The sequence below is a fragment of the Choloepus didactylus genome, chromosome 13, assembly GCF_015220235.1.
Source record: "Choloepus didactylus isolate mChoDid1 chromosome 13, mChoDid1.pri, whole genome shotgun sequence".
Classification (NCBI taxonomy): Eukaryota; Metazoa; Chordata; class Mammalia; order Pilosa; family Megalonychidae; genus Choloepus; species Choloepus didactylus.
In genome coordinates this window covers 73,599,651-73,614,459 of record NC_051319.1, presented here as the reverse complement: position 1 = coordinate 73,614,459, position 14,809 = coordinate 73,599,651, and the positions used below count along the sequence as shown (strand labels likewise).

The window sequence follows — 14,809 nt, the reverse complement described above, 5'->3', positions numbered from 1 at the left end:
TTTTAAGAAGAGGAAGCTATGGTATTCAGGATTTTAATATAGGTAGACTTGTATCATGGAGTTAGGTCATGACGTAGAACTTGGACTTTATTTTGTTAGTCTCGAATTTTAATAGGCATAGGAATCTCCGGAGGAGCTTGTTAAAATGCAAATTCTGTTGTGTTGGAGTAGAGCCTGAAATTCTGTATTTCTAACAGTCTACCAGCTGCTGCTGGTGCTGCTGCTCCATAAGACCATGTGCTTGTGAGTAGCAAGGCTGTAGAGAACAGGAACCACTCAAAGTTTCAATCAAGGAGTGAGCCAGTTACTCTTGGACATTATAGGAAGATGGATAGAAGAGAAAAGCTATTTTACCCAGGACTTCATAAGTTGAATTGTCATTGTTGTTCAAGTCCAGTGTGGAAGTGCCCTCCCTCATAGGGTTTGTGAATGTGAGGTGGGATGTTCCTGAAAAGAAGAAAGCATTGAATGATTTGTGTGTGTCATTCATTCTGACCGAGAAAAGGACTTTGTTTCCTTTCTGAGGGGTGAGGGTAAGTGGAACTAAGGAGCAAGGCCAGTGCCTGCAGCCAGAGGGATCAGGACCTATTGTTCTCTGTTCCCCAGACACCACAGAAGCGGAAGATGCTTTTCTGTAGATATCACCATGGTAACAGGACTCCACAGCTGCTCATTGCCCCCTTCAAAGAGGAGGACGAGTGGGATAGCCCGCACATTGTTAGGTACTACAATGTCATATCAGACGAAGAAATCGAGAGGATCAAGGAGATTGCGAAACCAAAGGTAAGTTTCTTAATTGGTCCTTACCATGATTGTGCCACCTCCTGGGACCTATCATGCTGTCAGTATTTTGGAGAAACTTAAGGGAAAAGCTGGTGGCAGTGAGTTACAAGCAGATTTCTGTATAACCTGGTTATCCAGACATCTTCCAAGGCCTCTCAGGAAATAGAATTTATTATATATTATCTGGTTTTCTTCTTTGTTATTGTGGTAAAATATACATAACATAAAAATAATTTTAACCATTTTTAAGTGTATAATAATGTGACATTAAGTACCTTGGTAATGTTGTATAACTTTCACCACCAGAACATTTTCGTGATCCCAAACAGGAGTGTATACCCATTAAGCAAAATTTTTCATTTCACCCTCCCCACATCTCCTGGTAAACACTGTTCTGTTTTCTATTTCTATGAATTTGCTCATTTTAAGTATTTTATATATGAGAAATGATACCATGTATGTTCCTCTATGTTTGGCTTATTTCACTCTACTTGATGTCTTCAGCGTTCCTCCATGTTGTAGCATGTATCAGCACTTTATTTCTTTGTATGCCTGAATAATATTTCATTGTATGAATATACCACATTTGTTTATCCATTAATCTGTTGGTGGACACTTGGATTGCTTCCATCCTTTTGCTATCATGTAAATAATGCTGCTATGACTATTGGAACACAAATATCTATTCAAGTCCCTGTTTTCCATTCTTTTTGAATATATACTTAGAAATAGGATTTCTGGTCATATGGTAGTTCTGTATTAACTTTCAGAGGAACCACCAACCATTTTTCACAGTGACTGTACTGTTTTACATTCCCACCAACAATGTACTAAGGTTCCTTTTCCTCTGCATTCTTGCCAACACTTGTTATTTTCCATTTGTTTAATAATAGCTATCCTAGTGGGTGTGAAGTGGTGTCTCCTTGTAGGTGTGATTTGGATTTTCCTGATATCTGATGATGTTGAGCATCTTTTCGTGTACTTATTGGTCATTTGTATATCTTCTTCGGAGAGATACCTACCCAAATGCTTTACCATTTTTTTTATTGGATTGCTTCTCTTTTTGTTGTTGAGTTGTAGGAGTTTTTGAAATATATTCTGGATATTAAACCATTATTAGATATGATTTCCAAATGTTTTCTCCCATTCTGTAGATTGTCTTTTCACTTTCTTGCTAATGTCCTTTGATGCACAAAAATTTTAAGCTTTAATGCAGTCCAATTTATCTATTTTTTCTTTTCTTACTTGTGCTTTTGATGTAAAAGCTAAGAATTCATTTCCTAATACATGGTCCTGAAGATATTTCCCTATGTTTTCTTCTAAGAGTTTTTTCATTTTAGCTCTTATATTTTAGGTCATTGATCCATGTTGAGTCCATTTTTTTAATATGGTAAGGGTCCAACGTCATAGTTTTGCAATGTGGATTTCCAGTTGGCCCAGCACCATTTATTGAAGAGACTATTCTTTCCCTATTGAGTGGATTTGTCAAAAATTAATTGGTCATACATGTGAGGGTTTATTTCTGTGCTCTCAATGCTATGCCATTGATCTTTGTGTCTAGCTTTATGTCAATACCACACTGTCTTAATTACTGTAGTTTTGTAGTAAGTTTTGAGATTGGTAAGTATGAATCCTCTAACTTTGTTCTTCTTTTTCAAGATTTTGGCTATTTGAGACCCTTGTATTCCATATGAATTGGAGTTTCAGCTTTTCTGTTTCTATAAAAAAGGCTAGTGGGATTTTGATAGGTTTTGCAATGATTTTGTAGATTATTGAGATGGTATTGACATCTTAACAATATTAAGTCTAACAATCCATGAGATTGCCATTTATTTATATCTTCTTTAATTTCTTTCAACAGTGTTTTATAGTTTTCATCGTACACATCTTTCACATCCTTGATTAAATATATTCCTAGGTATTTTATTCTTTAAATACTATTGTAAATGGGATTGTTTTCTTAATCTCCTTTTCAGATTGTTCATTACTGATGTACAGAAACAGCTATTTCTATGTACTGATCTTGTATCGTGCAACTTGGCTGAATTCATTCTAGTAGCTTTCTTTTGAATTATTTGGTATTTGATATATGTAGAATCATGTCATCTGTGAATAGGGAAAGTTTTACTTCTTCCTTTCCAATTTGGATGGCCTTTGTTTTTTTTTCTTGCCTAATTTCTGGCTAGAACTTCCAGTACAATTTTGAGTAATAGTGGTAACAGTAGGCTTCCTTCTCTTGTTCCAGATATTAGAAAGAAAGCTTTCATTTGTTCACCATTAAGTATGATGTTAGCAATGGGTTTTTCATATATGTGCTTTATCATGTTGAGGAAGTTTCCTTCTATTCCTATTTTTCTCAGTGTTTTTATTAAGAAAGAATGCTGGATTTTGTTATATATCTTTTCAGCATCAATTGTGGTGGTCATGTGTTTTTATTTTTATCCTTTTATTTTATTAAGGTGGTGTGTTACATTAATTGATTTTCTTATGTTGAACCATGCTTGCATACTGTATTAGTTAGGATTCTCTAGGGAAACAGAACCAAGAGGAGATATCTGTAAAATGAAGTTTTATAAAAATGTCTCATGCACCTGTGGGGATACACGAGTCCAAATTCCATAGGGCAGGCAGTGATCTGGCAACTCCAATGAAGTTCTTTGATGAACTCCCCAGCAGAGGCTGGCTGGCTGAAGAAGAAGTGAAAGTTCTCTCTCTTCTCCCTTAAAAATCTTCAACTGATTGGGTTAAATCCAGCTGATTGAATTCTCTTATTGTGGAAGACACTCCCTTCTTGATGTAATCAGCCACAGATGCAATCAATTGACTGATGATTTAATAAACCAGCCACAAATGTCCTTGCAGTAATGGTTAGGCCAGTGCTTTTTTGACCAGACACCTGGCCACCATCACCTGGCCAAGTTGACACATGAACCTAACCTCATACATGCCATATGCATTTTCCACTTGATTGTGGTGTATAGTTCTTTTAATGTGCTGTTGGGTTCAATTTGCTAGTATTTTTTTGAGGATTTTTGCATCTAAATTCGTAAGAGAAATTGGCTTGTAATTTTCTTTTCTTTTAGTACATTTATCTGGCTTAGGTATTAGGTTGATGTTGACCTCATAGAATGAGTTAGGTACTGCTCCCTTCTCTCCAGGTTTTTGGGAGAGTTGAGCAGGATTGACATTAATTCTTCTTGGATGCTTGGTACAATTCACCTGTGAAGCCATCTGGTCCTGGGCTTTTCTTTTTTGGGAGGTTTTTGATGATTAATTCAATCTCTTTACTTGTAATTGGTCTGTTGAGAGCTTCTGTTTCCTCTGGAGTCAGTTTAGGTTGTTTGTGTGTTTCTAGGAATTGTCCATTTCATCTAGGTTGTCTAGTTTGTTGGCATAGAGTTGTTCATAATATCTGCCAGTGATTCATCTTATTTCTGTGGCATCAGTAGTAATATCCTCCCTTTTATTTCTGATTTTATCTATTTGTGTCTTCACTCTTTTATTTTGTCAGTCTGGCTAAGGGTTTGTTAATTTTATTGATCTTTTTAAAGAACCAACTTTTGGTTTTGTTAATACTCTTTATTGTTTTTAATACTCTATTTCATTTATTTATGCTCCCCTCTTTGTTATTTCTTTCCTTCTGCTTGCTCTAGGTTTAGTTTGCTGTTATTTTTCTAGTTTCTTCAGGTGTGCAGTTAGATCTTTGATTTTAGTTCTTTCGTCTTTTGTAACATCAGCATTTAGGGCTATTAATTTCCCTCTTAGCATTACCTTCACTGGATCCTGTAAGTTTTGATGTTTTGTTTTCATTTTCATTTTTCTCAAAATATTTACTAATTTCCCTTGTAAATTTGTTTGAGTGTGTTATTTAACTTCCATATATTTGTGAATTTTCAGTTTCTTTGCCTGTTATTGATTTCCAGCTTCATCCATTATAGTCAGAGAAGATGCTTTGTGTAATTTCAATCTTTAAAATTTCTTGAGACTTGTCTCATGACCCAGTATGTGGTCTATCCTGAAGAACGATCCATGTGCACTCAAGAAAAATGTATATCCTGCTGTTTGCAGTGTTCTGTATATGTCTAAGTCTAGTTCATTTATCATATTACTCTCGTTCTGTTGTTTCCTTACTGATCTTCTGTCTAGATGTTCTATCTATTGATGGGAGTGGTGTATCGAACTTTCCAACCATTGTTGTAGAGGTGTCTATTGCTCCCTTCAGTTTTGCCAGTTTTTGCCTCATGTATCTTGGTTAGGGACATAAATATTTATGATTGTTATTTCTTGGTGGGTTGACCCTTTAATATTATATAATATCCTTCTTTGTCTCTGTTTACAGCTTTTGACTTAAAGTCTATTTTGTCTGATATTAATATAGCTATCCTGGCTCTTTTGTCATTACCATTTCAGTGGATTATCTTTTTCCACCCTTTCATTTTCAATCTTTTTGAGTCTTTAGGTCTAAGGTGAGTCTCCTTTAAACAACATGTAGTTGTATCGTGCCTTTTTATTCATTCTGTGATCTGTGTAATTTGATTGGGGCATTTAGTCCATTAACATTCAGTGTTATTAATATAAAGGCAGTACTTACTTCAGCCATTTTGTTGTTTGGTTTTTATATATTTTTTCCTTTATTGCAGCCTCCTTTTCTGTATAGTTTCATGATCTTTTGTGATATATCTGACTGATACTTTTCTGTTCTGGTTTGCTAAAGCTGCCATTATGCAAAATACCAGAAACGGATTGGCTTTTATAAAAGGTATTTATTAAGTTACAAATTTACAGTTCAAAGGTCATAAAAGTGTCCAAACTAAGACATAAACAAAAGGATACCTTCACTGAAGCAAGGCTGATGGCATCTGGAACACCTTTGTCGGCTTTGATGGCTGGCATCTGCTGGTCCTTTGCTCCTGGGTTCTGATTTCAAAATGGCTCTCTCCAAAATGTCTCTTGGTTTCTGTCTCTCTTAGCTTCTCTTTATCAACCTTTGTGCATCCTTGCTTGTTCTCCCAGGGTATTTCTCTTTAAGCATCTGGTGGTCCTCTCTTAGCTTCTCCCGGGCAAACTCTCAGCTTCGTCTTAGCTTAGCATCTCCAGACGTCCTTCTGTCTACATCTCCAAGCATCTGGGTCTGCGTTGGCCCCTGATCTCTCTTAAGGACTCCAGTAAACGAATCAGGACCCACCTTGATTAGGGCGGGGTCACACCTCTGTGGAAATAATCTAATCCAAAAGTCTCACCCACAGTTGGGTGGGCCACATCTCCATGACAGCAACCTAATCAAAAGATCCCAACCATAATGAATGTGTACACACAAGACTGGATTAAAAGAATATGGCTTTTGTCGGGGATATAATAAATTCAAACCAGCACACTTTCTCATTTCTGTTTCTGCATATATTTTAAACATTTTCTTTTTGGTTACCATAGTGTTTGTATTACACAAGCTACATGTACAACCTGCATGTCCCATTATCAGGAAATACGACTTTTCCTGTTCAATTGTTTTCTGACTCTTAGAGGAACTCAATAGTAGAGTTATGTTGAGGACACAGTACTTTTGGTTTTTGCATTTACCCTTTTACGTATCTTCAATAAAGATCTTAACTTCTTTATGCTATTTCAAGCCACACTTTCCTATCTTTTCCTTTCAACTTGAAGAACTTTCTTTAATAATTCTTGTAGGGCAGGTCTTTTGTTGACAAACTCATTGTTTTTGTCTGTGAATATTTTAAACTAGTCTCATTTTTGGAGGACAGCTTTGCTGGACAGATAATTATTGGCTAACAAATTTTCTCTTTCAGTATCTTAAATATATCATACCATTGCTCTTTCACCTCCATGGTTTCTGATGAGAAATCAGCACTTAATCTCATTGAGGATCCCTTGTATGTGATAAATCGCTTTTCTCTTACTGCTTTCAGAATTCTCTCTTTGTCTTTGGCATTTGAGATTCTGATTAGTATGTGTCTCAGAGTAGGTCTATTAGGATTTATTCTGTTGGATTATGTTGCATTTCTTGGATATATATATATTTATGTCTTTCCAAAAAGTTGGAAATTTTTCAGACATTATTTTCTGAAATATTTTCTTTCCCCGTTGTCCTCTCTTCCTCTGCAACACCCATGACACATTTGTGCACTTCATGCCGTCAGTCAAATCTCTGAAACACTGCTCAGTGTTTTCTATTCTTTTCTCTATTTGTTCTTCTAATGTATGATTTCAATTGTCCTTTGTTCCAGTTTGCTGATTCTTTCTCCTGTATGTTTAATTCTGCTGTTACATGCCTCTAGTCTATTTTTAATCTCCATTGTTGCGCCTTTATTCCCCATAATTTCTGTTATGTTCCTTTTTAAACTTCAAGTTCTTCTTTATGCTCACACATTGTCTTCTTATATCTGTATCCCTATTTTCCTTCATCTCCTTGAAATGATTTAGGAGATTTGTTTGAATTTCTTTGATTAATTGTCAAATCTAATTAGTTGTCCAAATGCTGTATCTCCTCTGAAGTTTTAATTTGTTCCCCTGACTGCACCATGTCTTGATCCTTAGAATGGCTTGTAAATTTTTGCTGATGTCTGGGCATCTGATTATTTTGATGTATTAATTCTGAAGGTCAGTTTTTCCCTCTTGTCTACAGTTTTATTGTCAATTGACTTTGTGTTAAAGCTCTTCTTTGAGGCTTGGTCCAACTTATTTTGGACCTTTAGAATAGCCCATGTTTAACTGTTTATATTTTCTAAGCTCTTCTTCATATGATTCTTGCCCTGGATATGCGGTACAGTTTTTGGTTTTACTTTTTGTGCAATTGTTGCATCTTTAGGAGAAAGCTTCCTTTCCTCTGTCCCTTCTCCAGGAATCTTGATCTGTTCTGTTTGTTTTTGTGCAGAATTTTCTCCCAGCTCCTATGATTTGTTTAAATTCTCTGTCTCACTCAGTGTCCCTTTTTCCTTACGCTTTTCAGTTCTGGGACCTATCCTGTCTTACAACATTTCAGTATCCCCCCCTCCCCCCAACTTTTTTTCTGTGAGGCATTTTCTGCCCCCAGTTTCTTTCTCATGAGGGCCCTAGGGATCCAGATGGTGTCAGTCCAGAAGGATGAGTCAATCCAGTAAGGTTATTTTGTGTTTAGGTGGTCCAGCAAAAAGAGACTGGTTTGAGTGTGCACAAACTCTTGCCATTAGTCTGCCATAGTCTCTCTCTTTCTCTCTCTCTCTCTTCTTCCCTCTCTTTCTTTTTACTGTGGGCCCTTTTGTATGTGGCAGTCCTCTGCTACTTGTGTTCTGCCCTCTGTCTCTGTGGACTTGGGTGCCTGTGCCTGGCTATACCTGGGATTCTTACTTACTGCTGTGAGTGGCTCTATAGTTTGCATCTGGGGCAAGAGCAACCTGGGCTATGCTGCCTCTATGCAATTCCCAAGCTGTGCAGGACCTAGTGAGTAGGAAGTGTTTGGATTGCCAGTTCTGGGATGGAAATCTCCTACTTGATCTTGGAGATTATTTTTCTTCCTCTTCAGTTCAGAGTTTGTGGAGTCCTTCTGCAGTCTCTGTCATCCTTCAGAGTGCCGAGCAAGTAGGATTTGTCCTTTTATTAGTTGACTCTGAGGGGAGACTTTTCCAGGGGATGCCTTACATTGCCTTGTTGATGTCATCACTGCATGCAGCTGTTCACATCTTCTTTTGTTGTCCATACCCATTCTGTGTACTTGAATTTCTGCTCTGTGGTGTTCTTTCATATCTACAGTTGCTTGTTTAATTATATTTAATTCACACTGCAACTTTCCTGTCTTGGCTGGGTCATTTTTTTGTGTTTTCAAGTCCTGAAAAGTTTTGATTTTCATTTTATGTTTTTCTGTTTATAGTAATTTGCATGGATACTGGATTCTTTTCATTTTTATTGTTCATGTTTATTTTTGTTGAATTTTCCTGTATCTCATGCCAACTGTTCCCTCTTTTATTCCTACAGTGAAGTGTAGTTGCTTTAATTAATGGTGCTTTTTAATTTTTTCTTCTTTTGGTCTGAATTCTTCTAATTGCTTCTTATTATGTAATTTCAATATGAAGCCACTTCCTTCTTCTTTTCACTAACAAACTTCCAAGAGATACCTCCCTTTCCAAGGTTCTTCCCCTACTCTAGTAATAGTGTCTTTCCTATACTACCACCTTAAATTCAGTACACTTCCAAACTCTTTCATTTAAGATACCTAGAAGGCAGTGCTGTGATTCACTAAGTCGCTTTAAGTATTTCTCCACTCAGGGTGGGGCACTTTCTTTCTGAATGAAAGCCCCTGGATGTCATTATATGTGTCTCACCACCATTAAGACAATTGTGCTCTTTGCCTTTTCTACAGCTCTAAACCAATTCTTTGCTTAAATGTCCCCGGAATACTCTGCTATCTGGTGTTTATTTATGTACTTAAAAGAAAATTGAAATTTGTAGTAGTCTTTGTTTCCTACTTACATTGTAAGCATTTGTAATGGGTGGTTTTGTTTTCTTACCTTCTTGGTAGTTTTCAGGAACAAATATGGACAGAATTGCATTTAGAAGGATGTCTTTATTTGTTTACACCCTGTTACATTTAAAATAATCACTGTCACTAACTTCAATGTTTTCAACTGTTTGAATGTGCTTTTCTTTTTAGTTAATGACATATCCTAGGGAAGAATGTTAAGAATAGCTGAAAAGAATTGCTTATATTGAAATAAATGAATCATTTATATTTTCATGCTGAATATTTTTTAATCAATGCTCACTTTGCCCTTAATTGACCCTCCCTCAAAAGCCATGCCTTCTTTACAAATAGTCCAGTGATGAAAGAGTCAAAGTTATTAAACACAAGTGTATATAACTTCCACTGTCTCACTTTAGAAAACTTTCTTATTGAAAATATCCAAACAAAGGCCAGAATGTCCCATTTCTAAATGCCATGCTTCACACTTAACAGAATATGTTAAATATAGGAAGCTCTACTGTGAGTTGATAGGTGCCATACCTTTCTTTGAATAGTGGGGGGAAAGAACTATTTGAAAGAGAAATTGCTCAGATTTATGAAAGAGAATATATGGAAGTTGAGGATCTAAAAATCAATTCCTGTGTTTCTTGATAAAATTTTGCATACCTTAGAGGGCACACACCCTAGTTTGAAGACCACTGTGCTAGTGAAACACTTAAATGTGTGGACAAGGAGATGTGGTAGAAGAACCATTGCAATATTTTTCTAATAGTAAAAAGTTATAGAAATCTGAATGCCCATCAAAGGAGAATGGAGAAATAATTTGTGAAATATGCATAAAATCCAATACTCAGCTGTAGTGAAAATGAGTGAACCAGAACTAAATGTTTTTCATGGCTATCTCAAAAATATATGATACTAAGCCAAAAAGCAAGTTACAGAACGATATGCTAATTATTCTATAGTTTATATAAATTTTAAATATGTGGAAAATAATACTACATATATTCACTTTTTATATATAAATAGTAACTGTATAAAAACATGCTGCAGAATAAAGCAGTGCTAATTTTAGGATATCTTTGGGGAGCTGTAAAGGAGAAGGAGGTAAGAAATGGCTATTTAGGGAGTTTCTAGTTTATCTGTGAAGTTTTATTTCTTTACAGTAGTAAATATAGTATATCAATAGGAGCTATGTTTGGCTACTATTGACCCAACTACAGTGACTTAAACACATTAAAGTAGTCTTTCATATAAACAGATGTAAGGAGGTAGGTGTCCTGGTGCCATTATGGTAGCTCCATGATATCATCAGTGACCTGGATCCTTTTTTCTGCTTTACCATTTTTCAGTTCATGGCTTTTATCCTAAATGTCACATGGTGGCTCCAACTAGCTGTTCCCCTTTAATCAGCTTCTCTGGAAGCCCCCCTACCCCCAACAATATCTGCTTACAAATAATTTGCCAGAAGATAGTCAGGGACATACCAGGTTGCAAGTGAGATGGGAAGGTATAGTCTTTTTTTCTGGGAACATTGGTACCCTAAAAAAAAATCTCTTACCAGTGAAAAAGAAAGAGAAAGAATATTATATAAGCAGCTAGGCTCTTCTTTATATGGCTAAATGTTTAGAATTGACTGGACTGGGTGAGGGGTGCCTATGAGTTTCTTGTATTATTTTCTAAACTTCTCTGTATGCTTGAAATATTTCAGAATAATTTCTTATTAGAATGAATGAATGAGTCACTTAATGATGCTTCTATGTCTAGGACATAAGTAGATAGACAGGGGTGAAGTGAAACTGTATTCATTCTCAGCTTCTGTTACCTAGATGGAACGATCCAATATCTTTGATGTCACCACATCTTCCACCCATGCATCAATAAGCAGAATCAGTAAAAGGTAATCTGGTAATTTGGTGGCTTGGAATCTCTCACAATCACCCTAATCATATATGTGAGATTTCTCTGATCTGGATATTCACTTGGTGTCTCTCCATTTGTTTACTATTTGTTTCTTAGGTGTGACTTTATATGACTCAACGTGGGCCTGTGTGTGATTGTGTATGTATGTGTATGTGTGCGATTTATGGGCCCCAGGAGTGATTTTGTCCTAGTCTGCATATTGTTATTTTACTTGGGGTTTGACCAGTTTGCAGTTTTACTTAAACGTTTGGGAGGCCCTGTTATGCCATCAAAAAAGGGCACAGGACTAGTATCCTGAAGACTTGAGTAATAGTCCCAGCTCTGCCACTTACTGGCTTTATAAACTTGGGCAATGCACTTCCTCAATATTGTCTCAGTATTGTCATTATTTTATGAGAGGGTTGGAAGAAATGAGGGCCATGTGAATGCTGACAGTATAAGAAATCTGAACTTCCTCATATGACATTTCTGAGCCAAAAATGACAGTTTGACATCGTATCCAGAGGATAGAGGAATGACCTCTGAGCCCTACCCCCATTTTCTACTCCATCTATTTCCCCTTGCTTACACTAATCCTCTCTTATCCCTTCCCCATGCCTGCTCTTCTACCTGATATTCCCCACCCAGTGCATTTCTGATAGAAGAGGAAGACCCTGTAATTGGTCAAGTGAATCGAAGGATTAAATTCATCACCGGGCTGTCAGATAAAACAGCGGAACTTCTCCAGGTAGGAGGTGTCTCTGTCCATGTGAGTGAGGAATCTCTGTCCTGCTCCCCCGTTTTGTTGTCTTAAGTGTAGCAGTTGAGCCATAGTTACTTGCTTACCCTGAAGCTTCTGTTATCCATCCTAGGGACACTGGCTTTGAAATGTCATGAGTCTTACTTCATGCCCCTTCCCATAGGGTCTTACCCAGTCTGATTGTTGGTTATCCCTTCCATCTTTATTTAGGTCTACAAATGGTTGAGGGGTTAAGAGCACGGTCTCAGAAATCAGATAGCCTATTTGTAAATGCAAGCTCTGTCACTTACTAGTTGTATGATCTTGGGTAATTTCCATATCCTGTGTGATCTTGGGTAATTTCCTCATTCAGATGCAGGATGACTTCTGTCCTGCAGAACCCCCCATATGCTACATAGGCTGCTTATTGTGTCTTCATTCAGGAGCAGACCTTGAAAGGTATAGTTCCTGGATTGGTTTGAAGGCTGCCCACGTGGCTAACCCTGTCTGTTCTTTTTACTGCTAGGTTGCTAGTTATGGTATTGGAGGACTCTATGGACCTAATTTGGATTATTTTTTGGTAAGGGCAAAATGTTATTCATTTGGCCAGTGTTGCAAATGGCAAACGACGGGTCAGAGCTCATACGAGAAGTCTGGTTTTTAACTTAGGGGCCACTAAATTCTCAAGGATAAATCTTTGGAAACTTCAAAAATGAGGCTCGGAAGAGGAAACACCTTTTACCCCCTTCTCCTAATGTGTTGCTGTGTCTGCCAGGCACCTGGAATTCTGATTAGTTCCTGGGATGGAAAGTGATGGAGAGAGAGCCACATAAGGTCCTTTGTGCCCACCTTTGGCCCCATTTGTGCTAGGTTCCTCTGCCTCATCTGCAGGCAGACCTCATTCCTCTATTGATAGAAGAGGTTCTTGATTTTGTTGCTCTGAGATCCAATACTTTAATTCAGCACAAGCCCCCAGAGTGACTGAGCTAAACAGGGAGAGAAGATGGATATTTTGTGTTTTGGGAAGGACCAACTGAGCCAGCACACTAAACAACAAATATGTTTGTAGTACTTTTGATGTGCTGGTTGATCTCTTGGGACCTGGGGATAAAAAGGCAAAGAAGACAGTATCCTTTCCTGTACAGAAACCATGGTGATGGTGGTTGTTTTTTCTGAGACATAAATATGTACAGCTACTTTCAAAATAATTGAAAGTGCTATAAAGGAAGTATGTATGAAGTGTACCCGGGACCCAGTGGACAGGTATGAAGCATGAACATTCAGAGAAGGCTTTCTGTCTAAGCTAAGACTTTTCCTTTAAACTTGTCTCCTCACCAGAGGACATCCCCAGAACAAAAGCCTTCTCATTGCCTCCAGAACACAGTCCAAAAGTAGTTGTTTCTATAGTCAGGACCATCCCTTTGGTACAGGAATCTGGGAAACTGCATTCTTGATGCTGCAGGAACAGCTTTCACTGAGAAGACTACATACACCTTGAAAGCAAAATCCAGCCTCTTCCCATGGATAAGCCCTCTTGGTTACTCCAGTCTGTGAACTAGTCCTGATTTGGCCAGATGTTTTGGATCAAATGTTTTCTAAAGGTGGCACACATTCCTTTTTAGCCATCTTTTCTGACCCATTTCCTGTGTTGAATTTTCTGTCTCCATCATGGGAAAACAAATAGATTGATTTGTTCTATGAAAGCAACTCTTTGTTCCTGTACCCCATCCTGCCTGGGTTCCAGTCTCACTTGCCTCACATATTTCCTCCCTAAGGGGTAGGGTGACCTCCATTTGGCTGTGTACATCCTTAATTATAACAGGTAGGAAAGTAACTATTTTTCATGCTTTTTAACTAGTTAAGTGTAAGACCCGCATATTTACTTTTTTTTTTTTTAATCATCATTTTATTGAGATATATTCACATACTACGCAGTCATACAAAACAAATTGTACTTTCGATTGTTTACAGTACCATTACATAGTTGTACATTCATCACCTAAATCAATCCCTGACACCTTCATTAGCACACACACAAAAATAACAAGAATAATAATTAGAGTGAAAAAGAGCAATTGAAGTAAAAAAGAACACTGGGTACCTTTGTCCGCATATTTACTTTTACTTAAAATTCATAGGGACTTGAACAATCCTTTGAAACTGATGAGTCAGGGAACCGTGTGGCCACATTCTTGAACTACGTAAGTATGGTTAATGATGGATTACCCCACAGGCACACCAAGCATAGTCTGGAAAGGTCCCCTCTGAATCAAAATCTCTATGGTTGGCTTCCAGGAATTTGTATTTTTAAAAGCTCCCCAGGAGATTCTAATGATCAATCTGGTATAGGAGCTACTATCAGTAAGTGATTAGAGAACGAAGGAGAGGGAGGAAGTGAAAAGGAAGAGCAGCAGAATGACCTAGGGGACTTTTTTCATATCACACAGCACTTCTTCATTCATTTACTCCTTATGTTGTCATTCTCCTTATTGAGGAGTAAAGATCTAAACCATTTGTTTGGCCAAATCAGGTGTGATTTCCTCCCCTGACCAGGATTAATTTTTTATTTCTTAAGATAATTATTTCATTCTTAAACTAATTTTTGAATAAACGATTAGGAAAAAAATTTCATAACTCTTAGGTACATAGAACAGACATATTTCTACTGTCCTTTTCTCTATCCCAAATTGTGTTAAATAATATTCAGATATTATTACATTGATTTTAAGATTTCTTAATTTCAAAGTTAGACTACCACTTTTGTGAGGAACAGCCCCAGAAAATTTTGCTCATAACTGGTGACTGCTTCCCAAGGGAAGGATTTCAATCTCATTCTTATTAATTCCTTTTGAGAAGAAACGATTTGCAATATTGAAATTCTGTCATCATTTTTATCCAGTTGAGGCTGGTAAAAATCTCCTCTGTTCTTTAAT

General features: G+C 37.1%; 1 protein-coding gene across 1 annotated transcript in view; it reads left to right on the top strand.

Moving 5' to 3' along the window:
- The window catches only part of LOC119507754 (prolyl 4-hydroxylase subunit alpha-2-like), a 188,898-nt gene that overhangs the window by 146,631 nt on the left and 27,458 nt on the right, over positions 1 to 14,809 (top strand). Inside the window, exons 7-11 of the mRNA XM_037800913.1 lie at positions 607 to 783; positions 11,065 to 11,135; positions 11,786 to 11,885; positions 12,403 to 12,456; positions 14,015 to 14,077. Coding sequence (XP_037656841.1) covers positions 607 to 783; positions 11,065 to 11,135; positions 11,786 to 11,885; positions 12,403 to 12,456; positions 14,015 to 14,077 — 465 coding nt within the window. The remainder of the gene's footprint in view (positions 1 to 606; positions 784 to 11,064; positions 11,136 to 11,785; positions 11,886 to 12,402; positions 12,457 to 14,014; positions 14,078 to 14,809) is intronic.